At 40.1% G+C, this 18,367-nt stretch overlaps 1 protein-coding gene across 1 annotated transcript in view; it reads right to left on the bottom strand.

The window, feature by feature from the left end:
- Positions 1–18,367, bottom strand: part of LOC117362913 (fibrous sheath-interacting protein 2-like) — a 655,319-nt gene that overhangs the window by 45,496 nt on the left and 591,456 nt on the right. Inside the window, exon 14 of the mRNA XM_033950005.1 lies at positions 13,470–13,553. Within this exon, the coding sequence (XP_033805896.1) occupies positions 13,470–13,553 (84 nt within the window). The remainder of the gene's footprint in view (positions 1–13,469; positions 13,554–18,367) is intronic.

Genomic DNA, 18,367 nt, shown 5'->3' on the forward strand with positions numbered 1-18,367 from the left:
CAGTGGGCCGGACACTGACTATGACCTCTGCCCCCACGGATCCTCACCATGCAGCCAGGAAAGGCAGCCTGCGCCTTGAAACCCGGGTGGTAAGGACCTTGTCCTATGCCTTAAGTAGTTCTGAGGCGGGCCAGCTTAGTTTACCTGGACAGGTAAGGGTGAGCAAACAATAAAAAATTCAGCTATTACACTTTCTCACATTGCACCAGGATTTACTAGTTAGAAACACCTGTTGATAGATAGGGCCTAATCCAAGAGCAAGTGAGAATGTGGATTAGTAGCTATAAATGAATAAATGAAAATTGGATAAGCTGAAATGAAAATGATCAGAAATACAAAAGTTTAAGACAGGAATTTGACACATGTCTCATGTGCTGGACTGAGCCAGGAAAGCAGGCTAAGACATTCTATGATTGATAACCACCATACCAACAGATGGAAAAGCTTAAGTTTATAGGGCTTCTTTGTGTTAAAGAGTGACCAGCCTGAACTAGGCCAATCCTCAGGTAAATGTAGGCAGACAGGAGTTGGCTTTTGACCTGGTATCCACATACCAGGGGGCCCTAGGTTTGCCATGACTTGAGTTTTGCTGTGGGAAGGACAAATCTAAACCACATGTGTATCATGGTATGAATTGATCCAAAATTAAGTGTCAGTAAGTTAGGAAAAGTTACACAATAGAAATATTACTTAGGTAGCTATAGGTAATAAGTTAACAAATATAAGTTAACAACAAATATAGATTAGGAATATATTTTATTTTGATTTTCATATATCTGAGATCCTTTTTTTTTTTCCCATTATTTTTTATTTTCAAATTTTACATAAAGTGTACAAAATATTAAAATACAATTGATAAATACATAGTATCACTTTTATATCTATTACATTATATATCTAAATTTAATTTTCCCCCTCACCCTCCCCCCACCCTTTTATTACTTTAATATAATATTTTTAATTTTCAAATTTTACAGAAAGTGTACAACATGTTATAATACAATTGATGAATATTCAATAACATTTTTATATCTAATACATTATGTTCTAAATAAATTTTATCCCCTCTCCCTCCCCCCACCCTTCTATTATTTTTCAATCATACCTTAGATATTGTATAATATATTATATCATATTGTGTAGAAATTATTTTCCTTACCCCCCCTCTATGTGTCAAAAAAAAAAAAAAAAATCCTTAAAAGAAGAAAAGAAGAAAAATCCTATTATTTATTCATTACAGTATTTTGTCAATGGCCCCCATATTTTTATAAATTTAGTATATGTCCCCCTTTGTATTGCTATTGTTCTTTCCATTTTAAATATATGACATATTGTATTCCACCAAAATGTATAATTTAGGTTGTTATAATTCTTCCAGTTGTTAGTTATATGCTGAATGGCAACCCCTGTCATAATTAATAAAAGCTTGTTATTTTCTGGTGAAATTTGACTTTTTTTTCTCATCATCATTCCAAATAATATTGTATCATATGATATTGCAATATGATTTTCCATCAATTTATTAATTTGTGGCCAAATTGAATTCCAAAAAGTTTTAATATAGGGACAATGATACAATAAATGATCTATTGTCCCTGGTTCTAGATTACAGTGCCAGCATTTATTTGACTTAGAATTGTCTAATTTTTGCAAACGTGTAGGGGTCCAAAAAGCTCTATGTAATAAAAAGAACCAAGTTTGTCTCATAGATGCTGACACTGTACATCCCATTCTCCAAGACCAAATTAGTGGCCATTGAGATGCATTAATTTGATGCTTAATCTCAATGCTCCAAATATCTCTTAGACCATTTTTTGGTTTTTTATTCAAATATCCAGATATTAATTTATACCACAATGCGGCTTGATGTCCTAGGAAGTCTGCTTGAAAACATAAGAACTTTAAACTATATTGATTATTTAATGTTTTCCACTCAGGGAACCCAACCTGAATGGCCTGCTTCAATTGCAACCATTTGAAACTTTGTGTTTTATTAAGACCAAATCTATGTTGCAATTGTGAAAAATCCAGCAGTTTACCTTCTGAAATAACATCGTCTATAGATCTAATGCCTGCAATAATCCAGTTCTTCCAAAGGATTTGAGCTCCGCCAATTTTGATCTTGGAGTTTATCCATATAGATTGATTAGTTGATTTGTTTATTGGGATAGGTGTTAATTTATCAATAAATCTCAACGTTTTCCAAGTATCCATTAATATTTTATTTTCTCTGTATCTTCTAGGCATGTTGATACTTGGAAGATGAACTAAATTTAGGGGAAACATAAGGCGCCATTCCAAATATAACCAATCCGGTGCATTATCCATAAGTTCTGGGAGGATCCAATACATACCCTGACGTAGAATATAGGCTTGATGGTACCTATAGAAATTTGGAAAATTTACCCCTCCCTCCTTAATTGATTTTTGCAAAGTTACTAAAGCTATTCTAGGTGTTTTACCAAGCCAAAGAAATTTTTTTAAAATGCTATTGAGCTTTTTATAAAAGGACCCCTGAAAATAAATAGGTATCATACTCATTTGGTAGCAAACTACAGGTAATATCATCATTTTAATAGTTTGAACTCTTCCCCACCAAGAAATATGTAATGGGTTCCATTGTTCACATAACTCCGTAACTTTTTTTAATACATATTTTTCATTTTCTTTTACAGTATCTTCAATTGTATTTTTAACTTGAATGCCAAGATATTTAAATCCTTCTTCTTTCCATATGAATGGAAAAATATCAAATAATCCTTTTACACAATGAACATTCAAGGGTATAATTTCAGATTTATTCCAATTAATTTTATAACCTGAAAATTTACCAAATTTATCAATTAATTCCAATAAAGAAGATAAGGTTGACTCTGGATTTCTCAAATAAAGCAAAATATCGTCAGCATAAGCCGAAATTTTATATTCCATATCTGAATATGGAATGCCTTGTATCTCCCTCTTTTGCTGTATTGCTAACAATAAGGGTTCTAATACAACATCAAATAACAAAGGAGATAAAGGACAACCTTGTCTAACTCCCCTCTGCAATTGAAAACCATCAGATATCTTATTATTAATATTTAGTCTTGCAATCGGGAAGCTATACAATGTTTTTACCATTTGTATAAATCCAGAACCTATACCAAACCATTCTAAAGCCTGATACATAAAATTCCATTCTACCCTATCAAATGCTTTTTCAGCATCTAATGAAACTGTAAAAGCCGGTTCATCCATTTTTTTTGATAAGTTTAACATGTGAAACAATAGTCTAGAGTTATTAGAGGAATGTCTTTTAGCAACGAAACCCGTTTGATGCATATCTATAATATATGGGAGAGCTTTGGCTAATCTCAAAGCCAAAATTTTCGCCAAAAGTTTATTATCAACATTTATCAAAGATATAGGCCTGTAGTTTGAAACCAAAGTAGGATCTTTATTTGGCTTAGGCAAAACAATTATTATTGATTCAGCCATAGTACCTTTAATATTACCTTTTATAAGTTGTGTCTGATATAAATTTAGTAAATGTGGGGAAAGGATATTTTGAAATGTTTTATAAAATTCTACTGTATAACCATCACCACCTGGAGCGGATCCAACTCTAAGAGATCTCAATGCTGTTTCTAATTCTTTTAATGATATAGGTTCATCTAAACTTCGTTTTATATGATCAGGAACCTTAGGTCCATTAATTAAATGTAAAAAAATTTTCCCATCTTTTTGTCTCTCCAAATAAGGTTCAGAAGAATACAGGTCCTTATAAAATTTTAAAAATTGTTTTAATATTATATTTGTTTGATTTGTTATTATATCATTATCATCTTTTATTCCATTAATATTAGCTCTTCTTTTTTTTGCTTTAAGATAATTTGCCAATAATCTCCCCGCTTTATTAGAATTTCCATAATACATTGTTTGCTTGGAAAACAAATCTCTTCTTATCATTTTTGAAGTTAATTCATTATATTTACCTTTTACTTTCAAAAGAGCTTGCAAAACTTCATATTCCCATTTACTTACCAATTTAGCTTCTAATATTTTTATTTCCTTTTCTAATTCTATATATTGTATTTTAATCTGTTTCCTAATAAAAGCTGAATATGATATAATATTACCCCTCATAGTTGCTTTAAATGCATCCCATACATTCTCTATAGATGTATCCTCCACTAAATTTATTTGAAAAAAATTGTTAATTTGTGTTTTAAAATTTTCCAAAAATTTGTCATCCACAAGCAATGCATTATCAAATCTCCAAAGAGGTCTACCATTCTCTAATTGATCTAATTGTAAATCTATCCATATTCCCGCATGATCAGAAATGATAATAGGATCTATGGAAGCTTTAATCACCTGTTGCACTTTATTTGTTGAAACAAAAATATAATCTAGTCTTGAAAATGATTTATGAACCTGTGAACAAAATGAAAATTCCTGATCATTAAAATGAAGAATACGCCATATATCTTTCAAATCACATGATTGAACCAAATTATCTAAACCTAAAGATTTTATATTTTTACCTGGTTTTTTATCCAATAATGGATCCATTACAGCATTAAAATCTCCAGCCACCACTAAATTAGAAGTAGCCAGTGGTAATAACATATTCTGTAACTTTTTAAAAAATTCTGATTGATTCGAATTAGGGGCATATATATTAAACAACGTCAGGGTATCATTTCCCATACCTATATCAATATGTATCCATCTTCCATGTGGATCTGAATTTTTTACCTTAATCTTGGCCATACATTTTTTATTTATAAGAATTGCTACCCCTGCTTTTTTACCCTCTGCTGGAGCAAAAAAACATTCCTTTACCCATCCACCCGATAGTTTCTGTGATTCCTTTATATTAAGATGGGTCTCCTGCAGACAGTAAATATCCGCATTTTGCTTTTTTAAAAATGTTAATACTTTTTTCCTTTTAATTACGTGATTCAGGCCATTGACATTAATAGAATATATTTTAAAAGACATTATACATTTTAATACTTCTCATTATAATCTTCTTCTCCTCTTCTTTCATATTTAAAATCCAAAAAATGTTTTTCATGACACACATATTTACCCCTAAAGTATCTATTCCCTTGTTTATTTTTTCCTTAATCATTCTAGTAAATACTCTCCTTTTCCCTCCCTTTCCCACCCAATACAATGGCTGCTTAAGGATACACATTGGAATTGTAACCCGAACATTCTCCTCCCCCCTAGGCAATCAATATTCAATATTCAAACAAATTCCCCTTTTATCTGTATATATTAACCTTTAATAACTTTAGTCATTTTTCATAAATAAATTTTTATTATCTTTTCTTTATATCATTTTTTTTCCCTTTCTTCAGATATTTCAATATTTCATACTTTTATAATTTTTCGTAAAGTCATCAAAACCCATCTTAATGTTTTATGTTAAAATATCATAGGTTCTGGTTTAGAAAGAAAAGCTTTTAGTTTTTCTGGATCCTCGAAATACAAGGATTTATCTCCAGATGATACTCTCATTTTTGCCGGATAATATAGACCGTATTTAAAACCTTTTTCTTTTAGTTGAGGTCTCATGTCTAATAGTCTCTTTCTTTTAATTGCTGTATTTTTAGCAAAGTCCGGCAAAAACCATATTCTGGATCCTTTATAATTTAGATTTTTGTCTTTCTTTGCAGCATTTAATATTTCTAATGCTTGTTGGTATCTAAGCATTTTGAAAATTATTGGTCTTGGCCTGTCTTTATTTTCTACATTTTTAACTGGAATCCTATGCGCTCTTTCTATTTCAAGTGGTTGTTTCAAGTCCAGTTGTAATATTTTTGGAATTAAGTTTTCAAGAAAAAGTATAGTATTTTTTCCTTCTAAATTTTCTTGTATTCCAAAAAGTTTGATGTTTTTCCTTCTTCCTCGATTCTCATAGTCTTCCAGTTGATCTTTCAATTTATTTAATTCCAGACTGTCATTTTTGTATCTGTTTGTTTCACTTTCTATGACCTCCATTTTTGATTCTAGTACTGTTGTTCTTTTATTATTAACTTCCAGTTGTCTGTGGATGTTCAATATTTCTTCCTTCATATCTGACATATTGGTTACAGTTTCCTTTAGCATTTGCTTAATTTGTCTTAGTTCTTCCATAACTTCAGCTCTACTCAACATGTCAGATTCTTCAACAGGAAGTGGAATCTTGCTTGGTGTTATTTGATCTTGCTTTTGTCTTTTTGCTGACATACCAGCCTCATTTTTGTTTTGTCTGCTACTTGCCATGTTGTTATTTTCTTTTTCTTAGATTTTCTTTATTTATATTTATTAGGAGACACAATAGTATCTTTCAGTCACAATTCCCAATAATCTGACTTTGATATCTTATTATATCAGCAGTTTTTCTTGTTGCTTTATATTAGTACTGAAATGTAGTCAAATCATCGGGCAATTCAATGCAAGACTATTGCAATCTTTAAAACAGGCACAAGTCTTTTCTTAAGAGTATTCTTAGAAGCAACTGTCAGTTATTTATCTCCAGTTCCTCTCCGTTCCAGTATTTGAAAATAAAATGCCGGTAATCTTTTCCTCTAGCTTTCCTCTCTCAAGCCCTGTCTCAGTTTCAATGGAGGAGGGTAATATTTACTTAAACAGTTATTTCCTATTTTCTGTAGGTTCCGTTTAGCTACAGCGGCTCAATCTTTTTCAACAGTTAATTTTAACTGTTCTGTCAGTTACTCACTCCCGATGTCGCTTCATTTCATCGCTGAGAAAAAACCGGCAAATTTTATTTTTGATTTCCCTTTCACAGATCTTGTCAGCTCTTTTTCCCTCTAGCTCCGTTTAGCTTTACTCTCTCCCAATATCTATTCGTTTTAGCACGGAGGGAAAAAGTTTTTTATCAGCCTTTCTCAGCACTGGCAGGAGAAGGCTGTATCAAACTGTCACAGCTCCACAATCAACCGTCAGCAGCCTCACATCAAGATCGGCTTCCTTTTCAACAGTTATTCAGCTTTAGCACATAGAAATAACAACACTTTTTATATTTCAAGCTTCTCTTTCAATATCTTACCCAGGCTTGGCAGTTTATAATATCAGGCTGATGTCACTTACGCTGAGTTTACTTCAAATATGCCCCGTTGCTCTGGCTATCAACTTCCTGTCCTGAAAGAACTCAGCATAAAGAGAAACAAACCCTCTTTCTTTACTTTCCTCCTTCAGACTATCATTTGATTCTCAGGCAGTATACTTTTCATCAATCTTTAAATTTATATCTTTCAACTTCTCTTCGTTTCAGTACTGAGAAAAAAAAAAAACGGTGCTCTGGATTTTCAGCTCTCTCTCTTTCAGGCTTCACATCAACTCCATTATAAGCGGTCACTGCAGTTAATAAACCATTAACTGAGAAATAGATTTTCTTTTTATTTCCCCTGTTTCAATTTTTAACACAGTTATAGCACTGAAACTTTTCCTCCGTTAGTCAATTCAAATTTTATCAGCCTTCATACACTGCCTCGCCGTTTCAGCACATATAAAAGCCGGTAAAAGATTCAATTACCTTCCCCTCAGCTTTCTTTTGATATCGGCGGTTTTCAATTTATTTTTTCAAAACAATCTTACTGTTTCTTTCCTTTCAGGTTTTCTTCAATACCAGCAGTATTATCAGATAATCTCCGTTGATAGATTTTTTCCCCCTTTTTTCCGTCAGTTATCTTCCCGTTGTCTTGCTGATTCAGCACTGAAAAACCGGCACTTTTACTTTCATCTCTTTCAGGATCTCCTTGATTCTTCACCTTAGGGCTCTGACTCAGTGCTTGATTTTTACCATTTTAGAAGCGGCTTGATTTTTAAAAGTTTTATCTTTCACGAATCAGCGATTCAAACCTCAACACCGCTTCGTTCCAGCACTGAGGAAAAACGGCACTCTGACTTTTCAGCTGTTATTTCACAGACTTCAACTTCAGCATAAGAGGGTAACATCAACATCAATAATAATTATTTTTTTTTGATGAAATCTTCAAGAAGGGAATAATATTTTTATCTTCCGTTGCCTAGATGAAGAGGAGCTTCGCGATTACACGTCCATTCGCGTTAAGCCACGCCCCCCATATATCTGAGATCCTGATAAGGCAACAGATGGTGTTTGACCTCTGACCTTAAGCAACTTTTTTCTACTGCGTAGAATCTTGATGGGAGGGGTACCTGCTCTTTCCATCTTTTTCTTTGTTCAGTCTTAGTGAGACAGAGATCTCAGAAAAGGACACTGATATTTACAGGAAAGGATATAAAAGCTGAGGAGTTTTGTGAGTATATTGTCTATGTATTTCTTCTTTTTATAAAATATGTAAGCTTAATGTGAGAATGTAACTTTTTAGATATAAGAATGAAATTTTAGGACACGCCTATATGAAGCTAGCCTTATATGGAAATAAATAATGTGGACCAATTATATTGCAGATGGATTGTAACGAAGGAATGTCGTCATTTAGGATATATGGACGTGTAACTGGTAAAACATTGGAATTTTTTATGAGCAAGGCCAGCTTTTGGCTTCTGTAATAATTCTCATGATGCAAATGATACTCTTATGATCTATTATTGATAACTAATAAAAAATAAGATTTTTGATTTTATTAAAATATTTTGCATCATTATTTTTGTCATTTCATTTTACAACCTAGAATAGCTATAAGTACGCTTGGGTGCAATTATCCTGATCAGTGGGATTCACTCCAAACGCATACAGCCTGTGACAAAGTCAGCGGGCTAGCAAACTCCCAGGGGAAGGTCTCTGAGTTTAGTAAGGGTCGCACACAACAGGCTAACTCCACAGGTCCACTAGAGTTTCTCTGTGAAGCAGCAGACCACCACCACGGGCCTGCGTCCTTTCCTATGACAGGGGACCACCGAGAAGGGGGTCTCAAGGCACTGAAGCCACTGAGAAACGAACAAGCAAAGAAAAAGAAGCAAAGCAACTGCAAAAGACTTCTATTCAGATTGCTTGCAGAAATTGTAACTAGATATGTTTTCTAGGTCTCAGGCTAAGGGGGTAGAGCATGTTTTCAGAAAAGTGTTTGGATTTCTGCAACACCCGGGTTGTGGGTTTGCATTGAACACATAGAGAGGCATAATAAAAAAAACATCTAAGTACCCTTTTGGCCTAAGGCCCTAGGTGTCTAAAGTAGGCAGCAGGGAAATGTCCATGCTTGAAAAAAAATGTCCAAAATGTGGTTTTTTTCAAGAAGAGCCTATCTATCTGTACGTTCAGAGGTTTAGTCGCCCAGACCGCCACTACATCAGCCTTTAAGCCCTATTCTCAGAAAAAAAAAATCACCAAAGTCCCAAACGCCTAAAACAAGACCTTTTAGGTGTGGGAGGGGGCCAGTCCTTCGCCTAAAACCACAATTCTCTAACTAGTGTCTGTCATAACCACCGGTTAGAGAATCGTGGAACCGTCCCCCCCGCAACGATCGTGCAGAAGAGATGCACAATCTCTCTTGCCGACACCCGCCGCGAACCCCCCCCCCAATGATCACGGCATGAGAGATGCACAATCTCTCCTGCCGATACCCACGAATCCTGCTGAAAGTTCACCGGCAGGAGGGATGCCCAATCCCTCTTGCCGATACCCTCAACCCCCAGAAAGTTTGCTGTCAGGAGGGATGCCCAGTTCCTCTTGACGACACCCCCCGGAAAGTTTGCCCCTAAAACCCAAGTCCCGCTCTTCTGTCATGCATATAAGTCCTTCACCCCCTAAACTGTACAGTTCTCTCAGTTTTTGCAGCCCAAATGCATGACCTTGCATTTCTTAGCACTGGCAGAGGCCTAAGATTCCAGTTGGACCAGGTGCCTAAGTTCCCTCCTACAGGAGGGGCCTTAAGCGCTTGGGCCAATCAGGCCCTTAGGCCCCTCCCTGGTGCCTCCCAAGTTGCACCGGGAAGGGGCAGACCCGCCATTCTAGTGAAGGCGGGCCTGCCAGCCAGTCGCAAGCAGGAGCCCGCCAACCGGCCAACTAAACCAGGTTGGGGGGTTCCAGGTGGGGCAAACTTTCAGGGGGTAGGGGTAAACATTCAGGGGGGTATCGGCAGGAGGAACTGGGCATCCCTCCTGCCAGTGAACTTTTGGGAGGTTCGCAGGTGTTAGAAGGAGAGATTGGGCATCTCTCCTGCTGCGATCACTGGGGGGGGGGGGGGGGTTGCGATGGGTGTCAGCAGGAGAGAATGGGAATCTCTCCTGCCGGTGAAGATTGTGGGGAGGGGGGTTGGGGAGTGTCGGTAGTAGAGATTGGGCATCTCTCCCACCAGCGAAGATTGCGGGGATTGGGGTGGGGGTTCAGGAGTTCCGGCAGGAAAGATTGGGCATCTCACCTGCTGACAAAGATTAAGGGGGTTTCGCTGGTGTCGGCAGGAGAGATTTGGCATCTCTCCTGCCGCGAACATTCAGGGGGGAGTCACGGTGCATTCAGGCAGGGGAACGGGTTGTCTGGGCTGCTGAGTTGATAGTAGCAGCCATGATTAGTTCAGAGGCCCGATCTGGAACTTCTACCTGTTTTGACTTGGTCTGAGTCAAAACATATAAGTTCCGTCCAGGCAAACTGTCAAACTTTTCGATTATGACTGCCAGATGACTAAGTCTAGGTTGGCCCACCTCCCGCCCTACCCACTCCTCTAAAAACACCGCTTTTCGCTCTGGGTGCACAGAGGCAGTGAAAAGCCTAAGTTAGTTTTAGATACGTCTAAAACCCTGTTTGATTATCGGTATTTGGACAACCTTTTTGATCATCCAAGTGCCGATTTAGGCGGGTTTCTAGACGTATTTGTTTTTTGATTATGAGCCCCCTAGCATATGGAATCCAGAAGAGACATAACAGAATAGAACATTCAAGAGGCAGTCCCTGCTCAGTAGAGTTTACAATCTAATCAAACAGGCAAACAAACAGGACAAGTAGGGAGTTAAGGAGTTTCTTAGGCATGGGTGCATTACAAATGAGTGGGAGTTAGGAGTTAAAAGCAACCTCGGAAAAATGTGGGCTTTCAGCCTGGATTTGAATACTGCTAGGGACAGAACATACCTTTCTTTGTTGTAGCTCAAGGCAAGTTATATTTGGGTATCAGAGGTCTTTCACTGGCCCAGGTGAGCTTACAACCTAAGGGGCCCTTTTATCAAACTACAGTAAAAGGTGGCCTCAGTACGCCATTACATAGGTCTTTTCTGTGTACTGAGGCCATTTTTACTGCAGCAGTACAAGGGCCAAGTGCTAATTTTCCTATTAGTATGAGAGCCCCTACTACAACCTATTTTGTAGTCAGTGGTCTCCAAGCTTTTCCATGTGAAGGGCCGCAGTATGAATATGAGAAAGCTCTGAGGGTCACCAAAAGATTTCAAACTTATACATATTACTAATTTTGCAGAATGCTTTGACCTGCTTGCTTAGACTGCATATTAAACATTACAAACTAATACTAATATTAATTCTAAAACACTTCATTTATATATTTTAAAATCTCACTTTATTTTGGATTATCAACAGTAACAAATTCCATAAAACACTTAAGAAATTGATCCAAGATGGCTGCAGACTGACCTGTCTGAGCAGCGTGCAATAGAAAGCTCCTCTTGTCGACTTCCACTTAGAAAATTGTCTTCTTGACTCGAGATGCTGAAGTGGAGGGGAAAGAGTTCGGCTGGGGCCTCACAGAGCTCTGGACTGGCCCGCTCTGGCAATATTAAGGAGCTGCTGCAGCGAATGCGGGCTGCCCTTCCAATGTTGGAGACTCTCCTGCTAGAGACGCCTCGGGCCAGAGGGTCGGAGGTAGTGTGTTTGGGACTCAAAACCACTCTCAGTCCCAACACTAGGGCCCTGCCCCCATGCCCTCATGGAACCAGCTCCCTGCAAATGGACGCGCACCCGGATGTCGGAGCGGAATCCATTCTGAAGACCAGGGAGAACAGACAAGAGAATGTGGAGCTGGACTCCCTATCATTGCAGGAGAGTTCAGAAGTGGAACCTGAGGTGGAGGGAACTTCTGGGGACGGACGAATCTAGAATACCAAATAGCATGGGGAGTTGCCAGCTGGAGAGGAGGTTATGTCACAAATTTCCCTTTCTTAACTCCCGAGACCTCGAGAGGTAACTCTTGACTCTATCTGGGATCTTGTGGCAAGTTTACCCACTCTTATAAACCCTCACTTTCAACGTTTAGAAGATAAAATAAAATTTCAGGCAACAGAAATTAAGAACCTTCAAACTGAATTGGTTGACTCTAAAACCTCATTGAGCAATATTAATCAGGAAATAATTTTGTCAAAAAAAAGTCCAAGAAACCTTGATCAAGGACAATATCAATTTGAGAAGAAAATTAGAATCTTTAAAGAACTCTTTCAGATCTAACAATATAAGACTGATTAACTTTCCTAGAAGTACTATGATTACTCCTAGGGAGATGTTAAAGAGGTACACGATAGAGGTTTTGGATATTAAGGAGGAGTTTTTTTCCTCCTCTAACACAGGTTTACTATTTGCCTACCAAAATACAAATCAACAGCAAGAAATAGTTGCTTATCTGAATGTAACCACATTGCTTGAATGTAACCACATTGCTTGAAATATCTGATAAATAGATGGTAACATCAGCCACTTTATTATTGACGGTGGCTTTGGCCCCAGATAAGAATTTTCTTATGAAAAATTTCTTCAAAAACAGAAGGAATTTTTAGGTTTTAAAATTCAGATGTACCCAGATTTAGCCAGAGACACCCAGAGACGAAGGAGAGAATTTCTATTACTACGACCAGAAGTGTTAGCTTTGGGGGCGACATTTTATTTATGCCACCCTTGGTGATACAATGTAGGTGCCACCAGGTACCTCTTTTAGAATCAAGCCCTTAGGGGCTGATTCTATAAACAGGCGTCCTTATTTTGGCAGTGGTAGGCATCTTACTGCCATCTGGCAGCCAATCGGTATTCATGTTTTTAGAAAAAAGCTGCCTGAGGTAGGCCACCTATACTATAGGTGTTTGTTTGGGTCTAGGGAGACGTGCAGGGACACCTAGGCTCACCCTAGAGCCATGACAGATGCCTGAAATGTAGACCTGCAAAATGCTGGCCTACATTTCAAATCCTTAAAGTAGACGCGGCTGGCTGAGCTGATCGCGGCAAGGGAATCCTCGATCAGTTGAGCCAGCAGGTCTCCCTGAAGCTGAGACTTCGGAGAGCCCTGCCGGCTGAGCTGATCAGGGGGAAAATACCCCTGCCACGATCAGCTCAGCTGGTTGGACGGAGGGATGCCCATTCCATCTTGCCACAGTCCCCGAATCAGCTGACATCCACCATGGTAGATCGGCAGGAAGGATGCCTATTCTCTCCTGCCATGGCCCCCCCCCCTGAACCATTGACAACCCTCCTCCATGGTAGATCAGCAGAAGGAATGCCCACTCCCTCCTTCCACTGGCCTCAAACTTCAACACTCCACCCTAAACTAAGAAAATCTTACCTGTTTGGCTGCGGCTACCACAGCTACTGCTGCTGCAGCTACTGATGCTGTTTCTATTACTGTTCTTACTGCACCAGATTCACCCTAGAAAAGCAATAAATAAATATATATATATATATATATAAACTTTTTTCAAATAGGACTTGTCATTTTAAAAAAAGGCTTTCCTAAATTTTTGTTTCTATGTTAAATGCTAAATTTCTTTAACTTTCAGAATGATAAACTGGACACACAAGCTGGTAATGCCATCCTACAGTATAGATATGAATTTTTTTTGAGCATGCACAAGACTCTACATGTACAGGGCCAAATTAACACTATATTGGGCTCTAGGCAAACATATTTGTGGGTCCTCCTACCAGGGACCCTCTTGCCCACCACTGTTTTACCTAGCTGTGGGTTTGATAGTAATAATGGCTTGTGAATGAGAATGGGGACTATTCAAGCACATGTTTTGAATCGAGAAGCTTAATGGGTAAAGTTACAGTTCAAAAGGAAAATCAGTTCTGGATTTCTACAACTCTTATCCTGCTACATTATGGGACCTGAAATGCTGATTTCAATTGGTGGTAACAGGGACTACAAACAGAACACTGAATTGGGATTTAAGTTCAAAAACAGGACTGACCAAAAGTCTCCCTCCTGGAGCTGAGTAATTTGGCAGCTCTGTAGCAGTGGGCCAAGAACCAGGGAAGCTGGGCAAGTTATTTTCATTTTCCATTGCCTCTGGAATTTTCCAAGGGTGGACTGCTCAAAAGAGTGAGATTTAACGGCAATGTGTACAAGATGTGCATTTATAAAGTATTACAAGTAAAAAAAAGGTTCATAAATGGAAAAAACAAAATAAAATAAAATAGTTTGTTGTTCTTTTTAATGCTTCTGAAAGGATGCAGGCAATATTAGGACAGTATTCAATGAATTTGCTCAAGCAATTTAGTAGTTAACAAGGTAAATTCACTGAGCTGAAAATTTCTCCTCACTGAACTTCTTATTCCAGACCAGATTTTCAAAGGGAAGCTTTATTTATATGACACTGTCCTCACCAGATACACAGAAACTTACACATTTTAGCTCTCTTTTCTGGTACCTTCCTGTTGCTCATGTGCTTCTTCAGGCAGTGTCCCCATCCTCCATTAAGTCTACCCATCATCATGTACCGTATTTTTCGCTCCATAAGACGCACTTTTTCCCCCCCAAAAAGTGGGTGGAAATAAGGGTGCGTTTTACGCAGCGAATACTGTACGCTCCCCCGTACCTTTATGTAATCCTGGTGGTCCAGCGCTGCATTGGCAGGCTCCCCTGCTGGATGGCTGCCTGAGTCCCCATCTGCCACGGCAGTGAGAGGCAGGCGCGAGCCTGGTCCCACGCTGCCACTAGAATGGTGTTGTCAGCTTGGTCCAGCGCTGCATCGGCAGGCTCCCCCCATCTGCTGCGAAGTGAAAGGCAGGCGCAAGCACTCGAATGGTGCCGTTGGTTCTCGCGAGACTCGCAGGAGCTGATGGCACCATTCGAGCAGCAGCGCAGGACCAGGCAGGCGTGCTCGGGGCTCGTGTCTGCCTTTCACTTCCGCGGCAGATGAGGGAGCCTACTGATGAAGCGCTGGACATTCGGGCGGCAGAGCGGGATCAGGGTCTACAAATTTTGCACTTTATTTCTGTTTATCAGTTAACTAGTCTTTAAGCCCGTTAAATTAACGGGTGCTAGAATAGATGTCTGTCTGTCTGTCTTTCTTTCTGTCTGTCTCTCTGGCCCCCTGTCTATCATTCTTTCTTTCTCTCTCTCTATCCTTGGCTAGTGTTTGTCTGGGGGGGGGAGGTTTCTTTCTCTCTTTCTCTGCTGTCTGTCTGTGCTTATTCTATCTGTCTCCCTGGCCCCCTGTCTTTCTTTCTGTATGTCTCTCTGTCTTTCTCCCTGGCCTCCTGCCTACCTGTATTTATCTGTTGTTGCATGCCTGACTGTCTCTCCGTGGCCCCTGACAGTCTCCCTATCCCCTCCCGAAAGCAAACCTGTTACATTAACGGGTGCTGTGCAGCAGCATTAGCGTTTCCTCTACCCCCCTTTCCCTTCCCGCGGTCCCGACTACAAAGCTGGTGATTCCAGCAGCGTGTGCAGCAGTCCTCACACGCTGCTTAGGGTCCTTCTACTGCCCTGATTTACTCTGGCACGTCCCTGATGACATCATCAGAGACGCGGCAGAGCAAATCAGGGCAGTAGAAGGGCCCGAAGCAGCGTGTGAAGACTGCTGCACATGCTGGAATCGCAAGGTTTGTAGTCGGGTCTGCGGGAAGGGAAGGGTGGGGTGGCAAAGGACTTGGGTCCCGGGCGGCGGTGTCAGTTTTTCGGTTCGTCCCGGAGGGGAGGGGGGAAGGAGGCGCTGTTTGTGCCCCAGTCCCGGCTTGTGGAGGTGATCGTCGGCTGGCTGGGAGCAGGCTTGTGGAGGCGATCGTCAGCGTCTAAAGAAACTTCCATATTATGAGGTTGAGAGCAGGGAAGCTTGTCTGGCACGCATGCGCACTCGTGCTGCCGCGAAAGATCAGGGAACATGCGGCGTGAGTGCGCATGCGCGCTTAACGTTTTATTATATATGATGATGATGATGGGTGAAACCACCCAAAAGTAGAACTATCACAATTTTGAGTGAAATCAAACAAATAAGCTTAATGTGATTTCTCTTCATGAAGATTTAGGTTGGCTCTCTCAGAATGCTTTTATAAAACCCCTATGCGTTTTTGCCAACCATGGAAACAAAAATCCCCCCCAATTCTTCAAAGGCCAGTTCATAGAGCTTAAGAATTTTTCTTAAATGTGTAAACTAGAAGAAATACCCTTGATAAATCAGTTTCAAGTATTTCAGTGTTGAATTTAAAGTTGATATACAGTATAATTTAATTTTATTGTTATTCAAAATTGTGTTCATAGAAATGCAGAGAAGTAATGGCAGATAAAGATTATATAATATTCTATTTAGTCTTTCCAACCACATGGAGTGGTTGAAGGGGTAACCTCATGGTTAATGCTGTAGTAGCTCCTTATGACCCTGGGCAAGTCATTTAAACCTCCTCTACTTCTAGGCTCTATAATCCCTTTCATAGCCATGGTTTCTTGAATTCAGATACTGTCCTCGTCTTTGCATGTCCACTAGAGATTTGCATTTTCCAAAGATAAGCAGGAAACAGAAAGACTTCTCTGCCTGCCCTGTCCCTACCTGCCTGCCAGCCACTAGGCACTGCCCTGTACCCTGTCCCAGCCTATCACTAGACCACAAGAGGGGGGACAGGGTACAGAGCCTTGCAGGGAGGGGGGACAGGGTGCAGAGCCTGGCAAAGAGTGTGGGGTTGGGAGCAGAGCCTGGCAGGGAGAATTTGGTTCAGAATGGTTTTTTTTTCTTGTTTTCCTCCTCTAAATCTAGGGTGCGTCTTATGGTCAGGTGTGTCTTATGGAGCGAAAAATACGGTAAATTCTGGCATTTGATGACAGTTCTTTTTCTCAGCAACCCCTTCACATTTTGCCCCATTCTTCAGACCAAATTCTTTTCAACAACCCCCACCCCTAGTCCACTCATTAGTTCCATTGATTCTCCCCAAAAGATCCTGTGCAGAAATCTGCTTCCCCCCCCCAGTCCTTACAGCTCAGCCCTCCTTCCTTTGACTAGATCAGCCTTCACATTGCCTACTACAGCCTCTGATGTGGAAGGAGGGAGCATGGCTTTGAGACAGGTAATTTACAACTTTTTAGACTCCAGACAGTTGGCAATCCTAGCCTCCTGAATCCTGAACACATCTGACAGGGCTAAGTTTACCAGATTTGCCGATGGAGAAACTTGAATGCATGGCCCCACCAGCCCTGCCCCCATAAAACACATATTTTTTCTCTTGATCTCCAGGCTGCGTTTGAAGGGCTTTCTGCATGCGCGGATGCATGTTACTACTGCTATTCTGCTATTACTACTACATTTAATTATTTCTATAGCGCTACCAGAAGTATGCACTGTACAAAGTCACAAAGAGCTCGAAAGAGCTTACAATCTAAACAGACAGAGGATGTCTTGGATACTATCAAGGGGAATGGTTAATCTGCTGGCTAGGTTGGCAGGCAGTGGGGACTAAGACTATGGATTGAAGGCTACATTACATTAAGAACATAAGAACATAAGCAGTGCCTCCGCCGGGTCAGACCATAGGTCCATCCTGCCCAGCAGTCTGCTCTCGCGGTGGCCCAAACAGGTCACGACCTGTCTGAATCACCAGAAGGGGCCCCCTTGCCACCTTGGTTTCCCATTGAAGTCCTATCTTCCCATCGGAGTCCTAACCCTCCGGTCTTGCACATTCACAACCTGGTTGGGTTTCTATACTTATTACCTGGTTAGCTTTCTATACTTGTATTACATCCCAGCACCTCTCTCAGTATCCCACGATCCCTTTATCCCTCAGGAATCCGTCCAATCCCTGTTTGAATCCCTGTACCGTACTCTGCCTGATCACTTCCTCCGGTAGCGCATTCCAAGTGTCCACGACCCTTTGGGTGAAAAAAAAACTTCCTTGCATTTGTTTTGAACCTATCTCCCTTCAGTTTCTCCGAGTGCCCCCTCGTACCTGTTGTCCCCTTCAGTCTGAAGAATCTGTCCCTATCCACCCTCTCTATGCCCCTCATGATCTTGAAGGTCTCTATCATATCTCCCCTGAGCCTCCTTTTTTCTAGAGAGAAGAGCCCCAGCCTATCCAACCTCTCGGCGTATGAGCAGTGTTCCAGCCCTCTTACCAGTTTCGTTGCTCTCCTTTGGACTCTCTCAAGTACCGCCATGTCCTTCCTGAGGTACGGCGACCAATATTGAACGCAGTATTCCAGATGCGGACGCACCATCGCTCGATACAATGGCATGATGACTTCCCGCGTCCTGG

This window comes from Geotrypetes seraphini, chromosome 6 (genome assembly GCF_902459505.1).
Source record: "Geotrypetes seraphini chromosome 6, aGeoSer1.1, whole genome shotgun sequence".
NCBI classification, from domain to species: domain Eukaryota; kingdom Metazoa; phylum Chordata; class Amphibia; order Gymnophiona; family Dermophiidae; genus Geotrypetes; species Geotrypetes seraphini.